A 21,707-nucleotide genomic window follows, 5' to 3' on the forward strand; every position below is an offset into this window, starting at 1 on the left:
TTTTTTTGTGCCTATCTTAATAGACAAATGGTACTGATGGAGCTAGCTTTTTCAGATGTGTTCTGATTGAGGGCATGTAGGCTGTCTCTGTGTTTGCAAGAGGACTCCATTTTTGCCTTCCAGAGACACGTTTAAAAATAACCTGGACCAGTACAGAGTTGACATTCTGGCTTTTCACTCAGGCAATGTAGAGTAATGAGAGTGCCTGAATGCTGCACGGAACTCATTCCCCTGGGAAATTAGCAACAGTAGCAGGCGGTTCCCCTCATCTCTGTCTGAAACTGAAAGCTACTCTGAGGTGTTGGGCTGCACAATAAATGCCATTGGGTCTGAGCGCCTCTGAAGTTATGGAGATGAAAAAACAGTTAAAAAAGGAACAGTGTGGATGGCAGTGATTTAACTTACTGTACAGTTTTAGAAGTATAATAATTGTTAATTACTAAGTGATTTATACATTTCCTATTTTTTTCAGACAGGTTCAAAGAAAGTTCATATTCATCAAAGAAATGTCTGTGAGAGGACCTTTGAATGTGTAAGTCCATCTATGATTCTGCTGTTTTGATTTTTGAGAAATCAAGATGCACAGCCATACTTGGTTTTGCTATCACTAAAATACTTTTTTTAAGGAATAAAATTAAATAAATTAAAAAAGACACTTTTGTGAAAGAGGTTTGTTAGAGGGTAGTAGGTTTAGACAAGTGGGCACTCTTATCTAAACTACATTCCCCAAAAAGCTGTGGGGAATTACCTGCAATCCTCAGTCACTTGAACAATTGTTGTAAGACAGGTGACAATTTTAAATGAGGAAAGGGGGATTACAGAGTTGGTCTTTTTTCTACAGTCTAGGGACAGAAAACCGGTTCTCTGTTATGTAATCTGTACCAGAGAGAAGGACAGAAGAAAGGGTCTGACCAACTGGGAAACAACAAAATTGATGAGTTTGAAAGCTGCAGAGGAAGAAACTTTATTTTGCAGCCTGTAAGCTGCTTAGCTGCCTGGCTACAGCTAGAGAGACTGAAGAAATCTAGTGAGAAGTTCAAAGAGTAGCTTATTTTTTTTGGTTTTGTGGTGTTTAGTATTTTCCCTCGCACTTTAATTAGAGAAACACTTTTTCTTTACCTTACAGTACAGAGCTTTCTATCAACATTCCTGTTTTACGACACCCTGCTCCCATGTACAGTATACAGCCAAAACATTTTTCAACTCTTGACTTGTATACTCCATCCAATAACTTAGTTGAGCCCAAAAGTGAGGAATGGTAATAATTTATTGATCAGTACTTATTAAAGTTCTTTTTTATGTTCCAAAAAGCTCACACTTCAACTTACTTGACAATGCTATTAGGTTTAAATTGAAATCCCCAATAGTGTCAGAGCTGGAACAATTAAAAAAAGACTAATTAGCACATCATGAATTGAATTAAGTCGTTGAGAAATTCAATGATGATGCAAGGGTCCTCAGGACATGACCTGTGAAGCTGTACAGTAGGAAACAGAAAACGTACGCCAACTGATGTTGTGAAGGGACTATTAATTTGATATGGAGTTAGAATTTTTCAGCTGTGCAGTCCTGCTGTACCAGCTGAAGAAAGGCTAAGGCTACATTAAAGGGACTTCCTAATATTGCTGATTTCAAATTCATTTTGAACCACCAGATATCAGTTAAAAGGGAAGTACAATGGAAAAATCCATTAATTACAGGAAGTGTTTCCTTGTGTTTAATTATTACATTTTCTATGTATTGTTTTTCATAGCGCTCAAGATAATGGGAAAAATAATTTCCGGCAATCTGAGTAATATTAACATATTTTACAATATAAAATGTTATCCAGCCATTTAGCTTCTAACCCTTTTACCCAATACAGGGTTGCATGGAAGCCAGAACATATCCTGGCAAGCAACGGGTGCAAGGCAAATATACCCTGGATGGGATACCTGTACATCGCAGGGCTCATATAGACATAAACACATATACAATCACACCAGGGCCAGTTTCCCATCTATCCAACCATTCACCAAAATGAAGTGTGGCTACAGCTTGGTAGTGGAGTGGTGGGAAGCAGTGAAAGAAAGGACAAGAACTCTGATACAGACCTACTGCAGATGAAAAAGATGGAGGTTTATAGCTCAGCGAAGTCTTCAATTCAGCCTGAGCAAGGGGGCTGAAGGAGAGGCTGTGCAACCTGTACACTGAGAAAACCAAGTCTTTCCTGTCCAAAGCACAAAAGGAACATTATGAGAATAATGAAACCTATTCATCTTATTTCTTTAACCAAGTCTAGGATCCCAGAAAAAAGGACAGTGATCCACAGCCTGTGAGGGAGAGTTGGAAGAGGAGTTGCTTGACAAGATCAACAAAATGGAGGCAGCAGGGATGCTGGAGAAGGTGAGGGAGGATTTGGTAGAACCGGTGACAGAGGAGGAGTTCAGGGCAGCACTTTTGTCGATGGAGAATGGCAAGGTGAAGGGGCCAGACAGACTTCCCAAGGAATTTTACTAGCTGCTTCTTGGACATCCTGGAGACAAACCTGGTGGAGGTGGCACAAAAAATCTTCTGCCAGGGAAAACACAGACACATGACGAGGGAAAGTGTCATCTTCCTGTTTGTCAAGGTGGGGGGTGTGTGGCCAACCTCTGGAGGCCTATAACAATGCTCTACATTGATTTCAAGATGTTGTCCAAGCTGCAGGCCAGCAGACTGAAGACTGCCCTGCCCCACATTATCAACAGTGACCAGACATGTGGGGTGGAGGGGCAATCTGTCAGTTGGAAACTCCAACTTCTTCCAGATACCATCGCCTGGACCAAGGACTGAAATGTAACCATGATGATAGTTTCTCCTGGACCAGGAGAATGCCTTCAACAGAGTTAACAACAGCTATTTGTTCATACTGTTGGAATGCTTCAGATTTAGAGAAAGCTTCAGCTTCTGGATAAAGATACTGTAATCTGAAGTGGGCAGCAGGGTCAACGTCAATGGACATCTAGGGGATTTCATCCCCCAGAGTAAGACAAGGGTATATTCTTCACCTCTTCTCTACGTTCACTTAACAGAACCATTGGCAGTGGTGGTGAGACAGGACCTGGTCATTAATGGCCTGGCGATACCGGGGGGCACGGGAGAAGTCGTGCATCAAGATCTTCCAGCACACATATGCTATGACGCTGTTCCTGAACTCGGACAGGGAGTTGCAAAAAGTGCTGCAGGTTATGGAGCTGGACTCCAAGGTACTAAACAGTACTAAACTGCCAAAAGAGCAAGGTCAAGTTCATCGTACCCTGGAGGGTTAGGAACACAATGCCAGAAGGTCTCGTGCTCTGCACGGGCCTCCTTAAATTACTAGGGGTTTCAATCCAGAGCCAGGACAGTGAGGCCATAAACTGGACAGAGAGGACTGCCAAGGTGAAAGCGAATGCTGGGTCTGTGGAAAACACCATCGCTGACACCCACAATGAAAGTGATGGTGTTGAAAGTGGACATCCTTCCGGCTTTAGTTTACCTGGCCTTGGTGTACCAGGTGCCAGCCAGATTCAGATGAGAACTGCAAGGAATGGTCTTCAAGTTTGTCTGGGGGGGGGGGAGGGCAGGTCCTGGGAAGGACACAGACAATGGAACAAGCTGAAGGATTTTAACTGGATGGCCGTGCACCAGAAGCTGGCAAACAGAGAGTTACTTTACAGGCACTCTCTCACCAGGAACCCACTCTGATCCCGGGACATGTGTTTTCAAAAAGATGCAGAAGCAGGTGTTCTGGTACTATCCCTTCACTAAAGTTGTGTGGGGCTAAGTTACCAGTTCATTCTGCTGGGGCTGGCACTGACCACACTGGACAAAGGGACATACTTTATTATCTGCTGTGTCTGCTGGTGTCCCTTAGAAAACAAGGACTATGGAATGGGAGGAATACTCTCATGTAGCACATAGTAGAGGGCAAAGGAGTTGGGGTGGAGGATCCTTGAGACCCTCACAGAAAGAATGAAGCGTGATGCAGCCAGGTGGTGTTTCTCTACAGCAAAAGAGTGCTGGAAAGGACTATGGGTCTTATACAAGGGCTGAAGAGGAAATACTAAAACCTGTTCCTTTGAGCTCCTGCAGAAAAGCTGGACTATTGCAATTTCTGAGACAGGACAGGTTATAACGACAGCAAGCGATACAACCCTGGAGGCTTGGAGGGACTTTGTTATTCAAATCCAGCCTTAAAAATTGTTGCTAAAAAGATTGATTGGTAATGGACAATCACCACTTTGAGACCATTTTGAATTGTAATAATTGTATTGCTTTATTAGAATTCTATTCTTTGAAAGAGTTGCTGGAATAAAGTTTATTTTCATAATAATGTACTGTATATCTTTGGACTGGGGAAGGAAACAGGAGCATCTGGAGAAGACTCACGTGGACACAGGAAGAACATACAGTACAATATAAAATTATATTTGATATTAAAAAGTAAAATTGCATCAAGCTATTTTTATAAAGAAAAAGGCCCATTTTAATATTGTTGTTTTTATTAGCTCTTAAATATAATTTGAAACCTTAAAGTAGATTTTTTGTGGATGTTGCAATGCTGCTGTATGATTGTAATCTTTGTCCTAAAATAAATGCATGCTGTAGGCCTATTCATTCAATGATGGCATATACTATTGTTTTTGTGAGCTTACAATTGATATTGTCACAATAATCAGTAAAGAATGTGGTCTTTAGAAACCCTGAAACATTTATAATTCAGATCTTCAGGGACATTTTTTTGCATTATCAATGATTGATACTGAAAACAATGTGGAGACAGAAAATAGAGGAAAATGCATGAAATCTAGTATTGCAATTAGCAAATAACAGGTTTTTCCTGTGTTAAGTGATAGCTCACAGATGGTTTAAAACATGTTTGAGGAGGCAATATTTAAATCTTTTTTAAGTAACATTAGCCTCCCCTCAAGAGCCACCAGTGATTGGCACTTCTGTTTCATTCAATCAAACCAGCATTTTAATTGACACTGGTGCTTAACATCACCACAATAACTAAAGATGAAAAAAAATATCTTGACAATCAAATGGAGAGGATTTTCCAAGGTTTCCTACCTAGGCTTGCCAGCTGGCCCCAGATCAAGCTAATACTTTGAGACAGGGTGTATTTTTCACATTTCTTTTAAACAGGAAGAAATTGACACTTGAGATGAGCATTAATTGTCTGAAAATTGAATGTTGTGCAATTCTCATGAGGCAGCATTAAAAAGCAATAGTGCTATACAAAACAAAAAACAATAATGTAAATTATCTGCTTGTATGGTTTTGCGTCATTCCTTTTATTACATTAGTATTTTGCAGAGGCCAAATTATAAATTTGCTTTACCCCTCTGCCAAGTAATACAGCGCTTTATTTCACACAGATTCTTTACTGTGTTAGTAATGTGGATCGGTTCTTCAGATCATCTGAACAGTGAAAATTACAGTTGGCAAAAAAAGAAACAACCCCACAAATTATTTAATACTGTTCAGTTTTCTGCATATAAAGTATAGTTTCAATTTGGAGGAGACATACAAAGCTCATTTTGTCTTAAATTGTCCAATTGACCTGGGGCTCATCCCCACCCCTAAGCTTATACTATGAGTTTTGGACTAGGAAGTTCTAGTAAATTGGTCTAATAAAGACAGAAACTTCAATTCCGCTAAGTAATTGAAACCCCTTGGGTAGAACGAAAGACAGAAGACCCTCTGACTCATGTGAGTTAGAACAAGCAGTTTTGCGCTAACTGGTGCAATTTGTCTGATTCAGCAGTTAAACTTAAATGCCAGATGTTTGTTAATGTACATTAGTGACAATCCTATTGTGAAGATGCGTATTAAAATTGAACAAAATTGCTTGGGATTCTTCATTACTTATGGTCGAATATGAATATGAATATTATTGTCATTATAATTTTTATTAAAATGTTAACTGACTTGCAAATTGATTGAATAATTTGTCTAACCTTTACATCACTGATTTAAACCAGCAAGCTTACATTTTGATTAATGATTTAAAAAAGAAAACTGCAAGCCACAGATAATTTGAACACATGCCAATCACAGTGAATCTAAGCAGCTTTTATTCATTTGGAGGGCTAAATAACTTGCAATCAACACCATTAAAAGCTTCCTGGAAACCACAATATGGCTAATCAAAACTAAATTGTCTCTAGTATCGATGACTTGTACTAATATAAGAAAAATAATAACATGGAGAATACAGTACATGTAACTTTGAAGAGCAAAAAATAGCCCAAAAATTTCATCTGTGGAAATCTAAAAATTTTATACCTCTTATGAAAAAACAGAACTACAATACTATTCTTATTTAACTTGTTCTCAGTAATCAAATAATCTCAATTTCTGAAAGTTCTGAAAAACATGTTTGAAGGTGATATAATTTTTTTTTCTCTGTGTTTAGAAACAATGAATATATGACCTTAGAAATTAAGGACATATGCATCAATATTTTATTTTCAGTAACTGCTTTGTTCTATGACAGATGCGGTCAGCTGAAGCCTAGCCCTGGAGGCAAAGGGTTTGAGGTAGGTTACACCCTGGACAGGGTACCACTGTCATCAGTGTCAGAGCACATACTGTATAAGGGGAGAGCAATTTTCAGACTTTCATTAACCTGGAAAGGGTGTTGTTTGTGTGAAGAAATCAGAGCACCTGTAGAAACTCAGACAAATACATGGAGACCATAAAAAATCCAAACAGAAGGAGTCCTATTCCAAATCAGAACCAAGATATCTGAATTGACTATTAGAAGCAGTAACCACCACTCCACTGTACTGCCCAGTAATAAAATCAGTTTTCCTTGAAGAACATATTGTTTGAACAGGTTAGTATACCATTATTTAGGAAACTTAATTCTGATTAAGTTCATTGAGTCATACAGTACCACAAATACCCATTTTCGACTGTAATGAGGTAAATATACACAAATATCACTGTTTTTTCATTTATTTTTATTTTTCGTCATCAAAATTTTACAAAACATTTCTGACAATAATATACTTAAAGAAGAGCCATGTTTTGCCTGAAATCAGGATGTCATGGAACGACTTGGGCTGTTTACAAAACCATGAGTAATGGCTTGTCCTGGATTATTTACATGCAACCAAAGGAAAAGTATTTTGCGATAAACTAAACTCAATGTTGAAATGATCAGGACACCTGGAAAACAGGGCTGTCAAAATCAGTTCCTGAAAAGACTGCATAACTTCCCAGTTTTAATTCCATCTAAGCCTCAAATTAATACTTTTCTGTCAATTTTACATCAACTGGATAGACGTGAAACTTCTGCCCACTACTGAACTAGCTTTTCAGCTACCATATCTTGGGTCATGTGTGTCATGTGTTTCCAGACCTAAAACCTAAAGCTAAAACATTTTGAAAAGACAAACATCCAGTTCATGAGATAATTAGATTACAGTACTTCCTTAACTTTTGAAAAAAAAGGTTCCATGTACTATGAATCCAGGATATTTTTGACAACCCTGTTATTATATGAATCATGTTATAAACGTAAAATATTTTAGTTTTTATATATTTGTTTAACCTCTTTACCTACTTGATTCAGCCTCTTGGCTTACAAGACAAAGAGGGAATGAGGCAAATAGAAACATTGGTTTGTGGTTGGTTAAAGAGTACAGAATGGGGAGGGCAACGTGCATGTGCTGGAGTGAATATAAAGGTACGACAATTTGCGTAATGTGAGATGTTGAGGAACATGGAATTCTGTCCGTCTAATAATGAACCTGATTGACCAGCTTCAAACTTCAAGGACTGAGAATAATATACAATTATTGATTAATAGACATTTTCTTGGATACGTTTCTTTATGGAAGGAGAAATCTCCCCCCCCCACTCCCATTTGTAAAAAAAAAAAATCAACTAGTGTATACTATTAAGTCTCAAATTCCACAGCATTGAAATCAGCAGACTCATGAGACGTCCAGCCTTCCATCGACTCTCAGTTCTATAAATGGGCACTTTAGTGAAATAAACTATGTTGGCACAATTTTTCACTGCTTTTGTTGGATAAAGTGATTGTGACAAATACGTTTGTAACTGATAAATCAGGGAATTGTATTCCTTAATGTTTTTTTTAATGTAATCTTAAGAATGTTCATGGATTTTTATGCTCTGTTGTTCTTCAAATCTTACAAGATCTAATGGTTTAAGTTAAGATGTTAACAGTTTTCAGTTTTGTAAATTTCAACTTAGTGAAGATTTTTTTCATTTTCTTTTGAGTCTCACCTTTTCATAACATATATGTGCCCATATATGTGAAAGTGTCTTCTTTCTACTGTAGATTAATAGAGTGTCTTGTTGGGACTTATTCCCTGTGCCAAGAGTGGCCTGCTGCAGCAGAAATTATGTGAAAAGGCTCCCCAGCCAGTTGAAGCAGGGGAGAGATGCTTACTTTGAAGTGGTTTCAAAACATTATCCTTCCCTTCCATTGCTGAATTTCCTTATAGCCTTCATAGCCTTCCTTATGTATTTATTGGATGATTCACTAGGTCAATATTACCATTAAGGCTCAGGCTGTCACAGAGCACTAGAATTGGCTGGAATTACTCCATTTTGAATAATGAAGGCATACAGCAGGGCCTCCCAGCCCTGGGACCCCATTGTCTTCTGGTTTTCATTATAATTTAGCTCTAAAGTACAGTCCTGAACTTCACTATTTCTTCATTCATATTTTAACAGTTTGCAGCCCTTTTGCAGATATTAAGTTACATATAAAATCTCAGAGGTACATTGAAAATCCCCAACAGTCTGAGACCTGCAATCTACCAAAGAGCTCTAATTAAAATCATTATTAGTTCAATTAAGGGTGCAATTAAGTAACTGAGGGCATAGTGGGGAATGAATACCTGAAGGCTCAGGGATCTCAAGGACTGGGAAACCGTCATGTATTGTAAAGTGTATGTTTTGAGAATAACTGCGCAGGACACACATCCATGAGTTTTGCTAACACAATCTAAATGGAAATTGTGAGCTGTTTCTGTTGGCGTTACTGTCTTGCAAGGCAGATATAATAACAACACTTTTTTTAAACTCCCCCATCCAAAGGTACTGCAAATGGACTGCAAATAAGGACTTTTAACTGATGTCTGTGACCTTGACATGGCATTTATGTACATACTCTTTGCAGGGAATGCTTGCAATATTCAGTTTTAGACCTTGTTATGCAGGGTTGCAATTCACTGTGGTATTATGTGTGGTGGGATCTAATTAGGTCATTGGGAAATACAGTAAAGTGATTAGTGGAACTAAAACATTAGAATCTGGATACAATATGAGGGTGTATTTATGTGGCTAGTGCATACAACTATACAGTATACTGGGTCATTAAATTGGAAATATTCATACTTTGTGTAGGGTAAACTGTAGTTTTACATTTTCTGAAACATTAAAAACTGTGCAATATTAAAAGGTCTAATTCTCATTCTGCAATAGCACCTGATATAAGTAGTTAGACGCCATTCTATTAATATTGCCATAGACCAAAGCTTAATCCTAGAGTTGATAATGATAACTGAACTGAGAGTACAGGACTCTCTCTGTGTATGATACTGGTCCACTCGTTTAAACCCTTTGCAATAACATATGGTATTCTTTTATATAGAAGTATTAAAAAGTGAGATAAAACATTTGTCTCAAAGAAAAAACAATGACCACAGTACAGACGTAAATCTATAACCATCAGGCTAAGAGCTTCAGATCTAGAGAGCCCTAATCAATATACTGTACCACTGTGCCTTCGCAGCTTAGCCTCAGCAAGCCCAGACCAGGATTTTACTTTCATTCGTGCTTCATAAAACTCTTCATCTACTTAATCAGACTTCTTGAAACAATTTATTTCTCATTAACAACTGGATATTTCAGACTCTACAAACTTTATCATTTAAAATCTAAGAATAATTCAGAGATAAATAGAATTAAAACAGATTAGTTAAAGACTGATGGTTCAATTAAAGATTTAAATTAAGCGATTAAGAGTTTGGTAGGAATAAAAAGACAGATGACAATGTCTCCCCAGAATTGTACTGGAAAACATTAGTAAGTAACATAAGAGAGAAATCATATTGTTCTATGCTCTAAAAATGCAGTTACAGTATATGCCACATGGATATTAGGATACCTACTGTATGTGGAGTAATGTACAGTACAGCCTTTGAACAATGTGATCACCACTCAGTTCAAAACAGGTCAGTATTAAGCATAGACAAATCTTAGAGTGTAGGTAGTGGTACACCTGGGTGCATACACTAAACCTTTCTTTGAGCAGGAACACTGTGCTACATGCTGTAAAGAAAAGTGAATGACCAGTGAGCTTGTCCAATGGTGAATTGGTTCAAAACAAGACAGCAACTCTCCCCCCTGAGGACGAAAGCAGCGTCACAGTGAGCAAGTGCTTTTTTTACAGGCCAGATTTGCAGTGCTTTCAGATATACAGAAACTGTATGGTGTTTTTTAAGTAGACCTTGACTTATTTTAACTGAAATAGAGGCAACAGAGGACTTGATGAATGCAAAAAATGTCAGTTTAAAAAAAATAGGTCCTCTTAATATGCACTGAGAGTGCAAGTTAGTGCATAGACATCAACAATAGACATAATTTGTCTGATCTGCTGTGAAACTTGGATAATAATATTACTATTAATTATAAAAACTGCTACTCTCCATAGAAACCTCACTACTTTCCTTTTCTCAGATACAGTAGCCAAATCAGAGTAAGAACATTTATACTTAATGCAGCTTAGTATGTCTTTTTAGACTGCGTTGTGAAATGCTGTACTGTATACACATTTCTTGCACTAAGAAAATGCACATTCAAAGGACAAAACTCCCATCCTGCTTAATAAGATTGGATGGTTTTGCCTTCTGAGCTTCACATCTCAGTCCCTAGCTCCCTAGCCATATCTATAGCACTCTCTCTTGTGTGTCTGTGTTTTCAATTTTTATGAATGAGACAGAGATGTAAAAAGGCATTCCTTGGTATACTCCAAGCTTTACCCCCTCCTTTTCAACCTCTCCCCCCCATCCGCCCTGAAGGCAATCTGCAAGTTCCCAGCAGGGACATAGACCTAAACCAAAGAAATAAAATAAAGTACATCTGTGTACACTGGCTCAGACTGATGGCTCCGAGTCTGAGCATTATATATTTACTCTTATTCAAATTTTTGTTTTAAGGGTGTGTTGAGCACTTTTATACCCCTGCTCACGAGAAAATGTTTAAAGGAAATTAAAATGTACAGTTCTGTGGTGGTTGAGGCATGCTTTCACACTTCAGATACAAGTCTCACTGGAAAATAACATGTACAGAGCGATGTCTTTCAAGATGAAAAGAAGCTTGTTATCCTTACCATGTAGTATAGTGTAGAATTATAAGGGATTTTGGCAAAGTGGGTAAAGGTTTACCTCCAGCATATAGTAATTTGCTGCTCTTTACAGTAACTGGATGAGACTACCTGCTTGCACTGTATAATGGCGGGAAAATGTGTGTGGAACCATAGCATGTGATGTGCTCTTGTTTATTCTGTGGAATTGTAAACTTTGTTCTTCTTCCAGGCTAAAGATGGATTCTAAAACCTCCGATTCTAGGGCTGTCATCTGGCTCCATACTCCCTATGATACTTTAAGATATGAAACATTATTAACCAAATCTTTGCTGCTGTTCTGCATATAGTTTGAAAACAAATTTATAAAATGCATTAATAACTTATGTCAATCTGATTTTGTAATTTGGTGTTTCTGTTTTTCAATGATCAAAGCCAACATGGGAAGGGATCAGTATGATGGTAATAGATCAGTATGATGTGCGAGTTTGGAGCTGTTATATAAAAAGAAACTTTAAAAATGGAAATACTTTTCTTAAATTGTATTTTTAAGCTACCTACGGGTTATTTAAGTTTCAGCTCTTGCAGTAATGTCATAATTCTATTTCAGATGTGAGCAAACCTCAAAACCTTTCCTGTCATAAGATCTCTCACGATCATAGAGCCAGATAACAACCTCATCTGACACGAGGGTTATCACCATTTTGTAAGAAATAGAAATCAAACCAATCCTTCTAATCAGGCTTAACCTCCTTGATTTTTTCTGTTTACCCAGTTTGTCAAATCAGTATCTCCCCAGGCTTCTTTAATCAACAGTGCCTACAGTGATGTGTAATGTAATTCACAGAACAGCTACTGAGTTGTCAAGAGGCTGTTACTGTAGCTGTGTTGTATAACAGAAAGTGCCTATACAGATACAGTATACAGTAACTACAAAAAGTAACATACTTCTTATAGCTCATTCCGTACTGTTAAGTTTTTTGAGTAAATGGTAAAAGTTTGTCTTCGTCTGCATTAAAGATGTCTTTTGTCATGTGTATCTTTTTTAGTTTTGGGTGTTGCGTCAGACACCCCTGCTGTGTCCTTTTATGTCTTCTACAAAATAAATACAAGAAATGAATTGGCTTTACTCTTCCCCTTGACATCATCAGTTGTTATTGCTGTTTTACAAGTTGAGGGATATGGTTAATACTAATAAACTAAAGAACTTTAATTTTTTTTTTTAAATGAGTAAATGGCAGCTGTGTCAAAAAATTAATTCAGTGGATGGGGAAATTAATTTAAGAGACCACGGGCCTTCACATAAAGATGGTATGTTATAATCTATGGAAAGCATACTTCATAACAATGTAGAGCAGCTGTACCAACACACGGGCAAACAAAACTCCAAAGCTTATAATTAATAAAAACATACTGTAGAAAAAAGACTCTGTAGTTTGGGTGTTTTCTGTACTTTTTAAACCTGAAATTGTCAGTTCCACTCCCAGTGTGGAATTGCCATGTGTTGTTCAATCTGCCTCTCCACAATTGCAACAACAATTTCACAGAAGAGGATTGAGAATGTTCTTCTCATATACACCAGATGTTGAGATACTCCACATTTGACATTTGGAATTGTCAATGGCAACCCATAGATTCCAATCTCACATAGCAAACCAAGGATACCCTGATGACAGGATGACAGCTCACTCCATCCTGATGACATTTGGAGAATTTTGGTGCAGTCAGACAAAACCCAATCTCAACAAGCACTTCCTGTCTGAGACCATTGGGTTACCCACAATTTTCTGAATAAAGCTAAATAGATCAGATTGTTCCACTACAGGGCAAGAATTAAAATGTTAAGGTGTGAAAAAAAAAACTTTCTCTGTCCTTACACTGCTGAGGGAAGGGACTTTGGTTGCACATTCTAGTCCCACGATACTTTTGTGAGCCTTTGGAATCCATCACAGAACAAGACAAAAAAACTAAACATACAGTGTTACCTACTGAAACATGACAAATCTCAGAATTTTAACAACAATTGCCAGTGGGCTATGCCGATTGACAAAATACAGAAGTATCCAAGTACCCTTATCCTTGGAAAAAATCTTAACAGGAAATCAGGAACGCACTGCTAATGTCAAAGGGATTTCACCCCCATCTCATAATATGTGCTGGTCTGTTTTTACCTACACATTTTTAAAATTCCCCGAAATGATTCATAAAGCAGGAAGTAAAAAAAAAAATAGTTTTTGAAAAAAATGCCGTTTATCAATAACCGTGAACACTTCTCTGACAAGCAATTTAGTTTCTGTCATTTTCTGAAAAAGGATACACGGAGACCTAGATTACAGAGAATGTTCTAGTGCTCATTCCAAAGGGACTGACAGGTATAAGATGCTCTCTTAATATTTCTATTTTTTTTCCTCAGTGCAAGGTCTCCTGGCATGATAATTAAAAGTGCTAGAAAAAAAAATCAAAGGGAATTAATTAAACCTTAGAGGAAAAATGGATCTGCTTTCTTTTTCAGAGGCTGTTCCTTCACTCTCTCCTGATCAGAATGTGTTCTATAACAGGCTTCATCTAACAATCGCATTCTTGTCTTTACTCTTCATGCTCCATTTAACACAAGCATTTACCGAAAGTTTCTCCACTGCTGTTTACAGCGACATTATAAGTGTCCTCTCCAGTCATGCAAACTAACAAACAGACAGAGAAATTGGTGCCATGGCACTAGTTGATTGACAAATTATGATTCAGAATCTGGCATGCCTGGGATGGGGTGTGTGAAGGCATTGCTTACTAAAAATGTTTTAAACACAAAATGAAGCTGATGGTACAAGGTCACTTACAAGTTATTAAATAAGAATCTAAAATATGCATTGAACAATATTTAATCAAATCATAAGTAGTTTCATTTGGTGGGTAAATGAAAAAGATTTTACTAGGCATGTATTAATTAAATATATTTTCTAACCACAATTCATGACAATGGGAAATGGGTTTTCTTTATCACTCTAGAATATGTACCTGTATGTGATTGTATAAGATGACCTTTGAGTTTCAGATTGTGTTCTTTCAATGAATCTCTAAAACTGATCCATTCTCGGTGTTATTTGGCATGTTAACAGTTTTTTAGTTCCAGCTTCTTTCGTAGAAACGTACTGTAGGAACCATAAAAAATATTTTTTCTAGAAAGCTCCTTAAAAATGAAATGTTGACAAAGACAGGCTATACAGTGCCAATAAGAAACAGTTGGGGCTACTTGTTAAGTATCTGACAGTGTGGGTTACTCCAAGTTTAAATGGACATTTCTCACACAAGCCAAGCTGGTTCAAGAATACATGCTATAATCAAGAGAGAAAAGTGAACATTCCAGGAAATGTAAAAAGAAGCAGATTCATTTACCTTTAAAGCAAAGGCCAATACGTCAATTCACCATTCCATCTTTAGCCTGTCACCTACCTCTTTGCTTGCTTGTCTTCCACTGGCTCACCTGGGTGTAAAATAAGGCTCCTCTTCTTGGTCACCAAGTTGTGTTTTCGAAGAAGTAAAGACATCCTTTTTTATTCTATTTACATGAAAAACAAGTCCGGTTTGATTTGTTCATCTGTTTTCTTTAGAGGTTTCTCAAAGTCCCCTGAAGCTTACACTGCCAAACATGAAGTGCACCCAATGAAGTTCCACAAAGCTGGAGGTCTCAGATAAACAGCAATCTGTTGTTTTGCCCCATCCCACCCCTCCCCTCAATCCCTAGGTCCTCTTCAGTTCTGGAACCCTTTTCATCCACCTAGGATTTGTATTGGCATTGCAGGCTGGCTATTGTGTGTGAAGTCAAAGTAGCAAAAGGGATTGAAAGACAGAAAGGAATCCACACAGATGAAAACATTGAAGAAAAGTCCAGGAAAAATATTGTTTGACATCCACTTTCAGATAATTTTCTTTATACATATATACACATATATATGTATAACTATAAATATAGACACAATCTTATCTTCAAAGGTTGCTTTGGTCTCCAAAACATTCTGGATTGTCACTCCAATCCCTTGCAGTGGGAGGTCGGTGCACAGATGATGGAAGGTTGTCGTGACAATCTAAAGTGTTCCAGAAGAAAAATCTCCCAGCAATCTTTTAAGAACTGAAACTGAATGGGGACCAATGACACCGGATGGCATTTTATTAGTATATTATTAGATTAGTATGAGTGAGCCATGTTGGATAGGTTTGTTGTCTAAGGCCTTTTAAAAGCTTATAGTAAATAACACAGAGTAACATAAAATAATGATTTAATTTTTTCGTGAATCCTGAAGTGAAAAAAAATACATATACTGTACAAACCACTCCAGATCTGACTTGTTTTTTTTTCTGTAAAAATGGAATTTTAAAAAACATTTTATTCTAAATGAAATGTTTTTTGAATCTGGGCACATCTATATAGGTTGCTCCACACTCAAATAATAATAATTATTGGCCTTACATTTTAAATGACACAATTAAAAGACAAATCCATATTTTTAACATAAATTCTAAACAGCTGCACCCCAATTAACCTCTTTCAATCCAAACGGCTCAATTCCCGTAATCAAATAATCACTAATTTGTTTCATTCCCTTAGAACAAGTGATTGACAGCCTTATTAAAACTAACAACATGAAACCTTTGAGGACTAACAAACTTTTTTTGTTGTTCTGCAGTTCAGCTTCTTTTTCCCCATGTTTTCTTCCTCTTTTCCAAGCGTATTTATTATATACATCTCTCACACTTCCACTACAGAAAAGGGCTTACTCTTCAAATTTTAAAAAGGCCTTTAGTAAAGACATTGATCATCGAGCAATAAAGATGGCTCCATTGACTAATAATATTTTAAAATATTACTTTTTTGAGATAGCTTGCAATGATTTTGTCACCTTGTATTTTTAACCACAATGAATTACAAAATGACATTTTTTTATAACAGGAAAATGGGTACTATCCATGTTGCAGTACAGTATGCCCTTTTGTAAACAGTACTTTTCCACTTTCTGCCTTCCTTTTATAAACTTTTTATTATACATATATGATCCTACTCTCTTTTATTACAGAATGCTTTGTACTGTGTGGCGGTGTGTGTTGCATGTACCCTTTGAAGAACTGCAGAACACATTCAGTTTACTCAAAGGAAGCCTGTTGCCAGTTCTCACAAAAAAACAACACCCTCATCACATTTGCCACCTGCCTGTGATCCTCTAAATAATAAAGCCAGTCAGGTTCAAATCAAGCAGGTAAACAGTAACATCTGGAAAGGTAGGAAGGTGCGATGTCCTTTATATATCCTTTCCATTGTGTGGTAGTTTCACTGTGGAGATGTCCGGGGATCTGTGAGGGAGGTGGCAGCCCGAGAAGGGATAGTGAGAGTCTGTATTGTGCCATGCTCCCGACCCCCAAGTTTCTCCAGGCTTTGGGGGGCTCCCTCAAATCCCACATTGAGGTGCAGAGGCTGATGAGCCTGACAGTAGTCCACAATTGGCTGTTCGTACCTGTAGAAGGTCAGCGCACTCACCTGGTGAGGGATCTGTAGAACAGAAAGAGAAAGAGAGAGCAGGTGACAGAGACAGAGATGGAGGGAGAGAAAAAGAGCAAAAGTGAGTGGGATCAATCTCTTTCAGGTCAGTATTCAATATTTCTTGAGCTGTTTGTTATCCAGGCTAATGGATGATTTCAGTGTAAAAACTCTTACACTGAACTAAGAGTGTAAGAATATACACCGCGGAGTATATCAAACCAGACTCCTGAAAAAGAAAATATTGACACATGAATGGGTTTAGATGGCACAGTGGCATGGCAGTTAGTGCTGCCATTGCATAACCCTTTTCACATTGGGCTGTTTTCTTTGTGGAGTTTGCATAATCTCCCCAGGCTATTTGATTTCCTCTCATCCACCAAAGGAGTGTTGGGTAGGTTAAGTGACACCTCTACATGGTCTGTAAACGCTTGCCCGTATGTATTTTACTGTATGTGAGTGCCAAGGATGTAGTCTTGTCTAGAGCTCTGTGCTTCTGGAATATATTCCAAGTTGCCATGACCTTTACCGGGAATAAGCTGGCTTCTGATAATGGATGAATGGAATAATTCATGAATGTTCCCATCCCCCATTTCATATCACAGGAGTGATACAGGATTCAGCTTTCTATCTCACATTAATTTTATATATTTCACAGTGAGTGCTTAAATCTGTGCTTTACTATCCAATATTATTTTCATATTCCTCTGGAGATCTGTGCTTTTTCAATAGCAGCTATTCCTTCTTTTAGCCCCAACCCCCCCAAAAAATGGACTAAAGACTGGTCATACATAGACCAATAAGAGAGAGTCTAGATTTGTTGTTTTTTCTGTACAAATCTATAAAACAAATTAAATAATCAAATTCAACACTTGTTTTCTTGTTATTTTTATTGGTCTTCAACAATGCATGATAACACACACACACCACCATTTTTTATTTTTTATTATTTTCAGAGACGATTACATCCTTACAAGAAGAAAAGTAAAAATGACTAAGTACTCATAATACACTATAGAAGTCATTTTTCCTTATTTTTAATTTTAGACTGTATTGTACAGTTTAAAGTTCGAGGTTTGGATCTGGCCTGAAATTTGTCCTTTTAAAATGTTACTGTATTTACATTGTTACATTGTATTCTAAACTGCATTCTCACATGTTTTACCCAGATTAGTTGGTATTATTATTTATGACACCCTGGTGGTATATAAGAGTAAGCATAAACACAATAATAAAGCATGACTTTTATTTCTCAGATAAAATTGGGAAAAATAATAAAAGGAAAAAAGTATTATAAGGTGGCAGGTCTCACTTTGGGAACTAGTTTACTTCACTCTTATGTAACAATTTAAATTAGTAATTGAAAAATGTAATGTATCTATTCTTTACAGTCTGTAATATATAAAGGCAGTGTTATAACTGAAATATTAAATATGTTTATAATTTTGTATTAATAAATATTTGAATTTGAATAGCTTAACTGCTACACATTTATAAATTCACATTTGCAGTTCCACTGTATTACTTTGGCGAAACAGACACAAAATAAATATAAACCATTTTAAGCAGACAGCATTGTTTCTAACAATGTTCATGTGAAGTAGGAAGAAAATACTAATTTTGGATAGCACTGCAAAATTGAAAAAAAAAACATGGGAGTACTGTAGTACAATTGAAAAATTGGTATCTAGAATACAAAACAGAGGATCCACAGCAGCAGTATGCCTGAATGGTTCAGAGATGTAGGCCCTCGTTTAGTAATATACTCCTTATTTCTTACTGCAGTAATGTGAAATTCTTCAGTTCAATGAGGATTTAGTTGCTTTGTCCTGAGTGTCCTGCTTCATCTGAAAAATGGTTATTCCTTTGCATTGTCCAGTTTGTCCAACTGATAAATACAGTACATACTGTATATGGCCTAATTTTCCCAACAGGCAATTTCTCCATCACAATCATTTAAAGCAGAGTGGGCAGTTTGCCCACAGGGAAAATAAGGACCTTAGTGTAGGTCATGTTTTACTTTTGCTTCATCAAGAAATCTATACATGGAAGAGACAAGGGTTCTTTTTCTTAACACTCTCTATTAAGCCTTTTTGTGTCTTTGCAATGTCAGCCAAGTTGCTTAAAAAATGAGGAAGTCACTGTATAGAAACTAGTGTGCAAACATGGCAATCTGCACTAATATTAATTGTGGGCACTGGACTGAAAAGACAGAAACATATCTCTTTTCATAAACTCGCCAAGATTAATATTAATGTGAGAAAATATAAATAGAATTTGTGTCAAGAAAGTGGTATAAACAGTATCCATCTACTATATCTAGACATGAGCTGAGAAAATCAATGTTAAAATATTTGCTGACTTATACAGTATATAAATAAATGACTTTCTATCTGTTTTCTGTAATGATATTAAAGACATTCATGGAAAGGTAGGGCCTCTAAGTTTTTATTAATACATTCTAACAACTGATTAGCATGTTTTTCATGTTTTTTGTTGGTCACGCGCCTCCATTTATATTATTTTCAAATTATTTCCTCTGAATTTGAGAACTTACATGGAGACTACACTTCTGAATTAAATTTGTTGAAAATTTGTTTCCAGCAATTAACCCTTATCCTTAGTGTAGCAGGGTCTGTTCAGAGTATAGTAAAAAGTGACAGACTGAAGGAAATACTGTAGTAAAGGTAGAAATGTAAACCTAGCTAAACATCGTGCATAGTGTCAGGAGTCAGTGCACGATAGTTGCTATTATAATTTGCCTACTGTAACAAATTAATACAAAACAGTTAAATAGAGAAGCACTGCAGTACATCTCGCTACTGAAGGAAGTAAAGTACAAAACTTTAAATGCAATAAACTGTTTAAACTACATTTGAGACACATACTATATATGAGTTCTGGTTGTGTTTGTTTTTTTCTCTAGTTGCAGACTTTATTAAAAAGTGATTACAACCTGTTTTTTCTATGTTTTCTAATAAGGAATCAACAGCTCCTGTAGTGCTGATGTAAATGTGCATCCTTTTATTCACTCAGCTTCTTAAACATTAAGAGTTTGAAGGAAGTAGTTCAGACGTTAACACATACAATACAGTAACATTCTGTCAGGTCAGGCAGATAGGGTAAATGGATTCTGTGCACGACTCAGGAAAGAGAAACACCAAGCTCAATTGCTAAGCAAAAACGAATACCAGGAAGTGAGCAAGTAGGTCTGTACACGGGAGAGACAACGAGGGAACGACAATCCAAATCACTAGGCAAATAACGAAACCAGGAAGCAAGCGAGTAGGTCAGGTCATGGGAGAGACAACAAGATGGCAACAATCCAAATTGTAAGGCTACAGTAGGTCGAAAAAAGAGAGAAGAGTATAACGCGCACTTGGGAGCTCCAAGAGTATCCGCAATAGTGAGGGGGGAAGTGAGGAAAGAGAACAAAAATAGGGACGGGAGTGAACAGTGATTGGAGTATTACTTGCGGCGTGAGTGTTAAAGAGTGTGCGCATGGGAATGCAAGAAGGGACAGAGACGCGAGTGGAATGTGTAACACATTCTGTATAAAACACCCCAAAGAACAGTGAATCTGTGCTTGAAAGATATCAGGGGTTAAGTAACCCCTTCTCTTTAATGACCACTGTCTGGTTAATTGTTTGGCAACTGGATGGGTTCTTTCATCTTAGTTTTAGTTCATATTGTAAGCCCAGAAAAAATAAATCACTTTAATTAAAGTAAATTATCGCATTGAGGGAACCAGATTTTTAGTGTTATCAGACACATGAAAATGAGCAACTTGTAAGACATTGATTACAAATAAATGAAGACATACAGTGCAAAGTTGCATGAACTGCTTCTGAAGGAATGCTACTGCCCCTTCTGTTGCAGAATAATCAGTTTGCATTGTAAAAAGTTTAAGTATTTTCTTATCATTTTATAAATCTGTTATCACTTTTAAACACTGTTTTAATGATAATATGTTAGCTTCTGGTGGTTTGTCTTGAAATTTTCAGATTTGGCTGTCCTACTGTCACGATCGCTAACCCCTCCTCTTGAGGGCGCTCCAGCCCTTCCTTGTTCCTGCCCATTGTCTGCACCTGTTCCCTATTCCCGCTCCCCCTTAAAAGCCAGACGCAGACCTCACTCCTGGTTCCTCATTGATTTCCACATCATGAGAGCCTGGGGTCTTGCTGCGTCTGGCTCCGTTATGCTTTTAACTTTCTGTTCCTAGTTCCTGGTTCCCCTCGCTGGTTCCGACCCGGTTCGTGTCCCCCCCCCCCACCGGATGGATCGCTTGGCTATGGACTTCAGCCCTTGTTTCTGATTTCCCGTTTGGATTTCCTACATGGATTGTTCACCTGGATTCACTCCCCTGGACACCAGCACTGCATTGACACGCCCCCCTGTCTCCAGACCCTCTCCCGCATGCCTTTTTCCCTAGTGTATCTTCACTATTCTGGATCGTGTCGTCCGCATAGGGCCCGGAAGGAACTGCTACATGACACCTAGTATGCTTCATAGTGACATAACGTGCCGCAAACGGCTTTGAGATGCTGCTCAAAATGTTCTGTGTGCCTCTCTCGCCTGTTGTGTTTGATTTGTGAGGAAACAAAATACAAAGTACATAACATGGAAGAGCCACAACAATTTGTTAGATATGCATTTTTATTTAGTCACTCCATTCATTTTCTGTCAAGTGTCACACTAATCGACCACATTTGCAGAACATTCTCATGACATAGATATGAACACTGAGTCGCTGGGTTTTCAAAACATTGTATTCATCACAGTGTGAAATGAACAACTGGGTGAGGAATTAGGATTTTTGTTTAACAT

General features: G+C 37.4%; 1 protein-coding gene across 2 annotated transcripts in view; it reads right to left on the bottom strand.

Annotated features, from left to right (window-relative positions):
• Positions 1–6,957: 6,957 nt before the first annotated feature.
• The window catches only part of LOC102690782 (leucine-rich repeat transmembrane neuronal protein 4), a 160,609-nt gene continuing 145,859 nt past the window's right edge, over positions 6,958–21,707 (bottom strand). The window contains exon 3 of one of the 2 annotated variants that reach the window (XM_015346213.2): positions 6,958–16,892. In XM_015346213.2, the coding sequence (XP_015201699.1) occupies positions 16,674–16,892 (219 nt within the window). In that variant the 3' untranslated portion in view covers positions 6,958–16,673. The remainder of the gene's footprint in view (positions 16,893–21,707) is intronic. The other variant, XM_015346222.2, reaches the window with a different exon arrangement.

This window comes from Lepisosteus oculatus, chromosome 2 (genome assembly GCF_040954835.1).
Source record: "Lepisosteus oculatus isolate fLepOcu1 chromosome 2, fLepOcu1.hap2, whole genome shotgun sequence".
Lineage (NCBI taxonomy): Eukaryota > Metazoa > Chordata > Actinopteri > Semionotiformes > Lepisosteidae > Lepisosteus > Lepisosteus oculatus.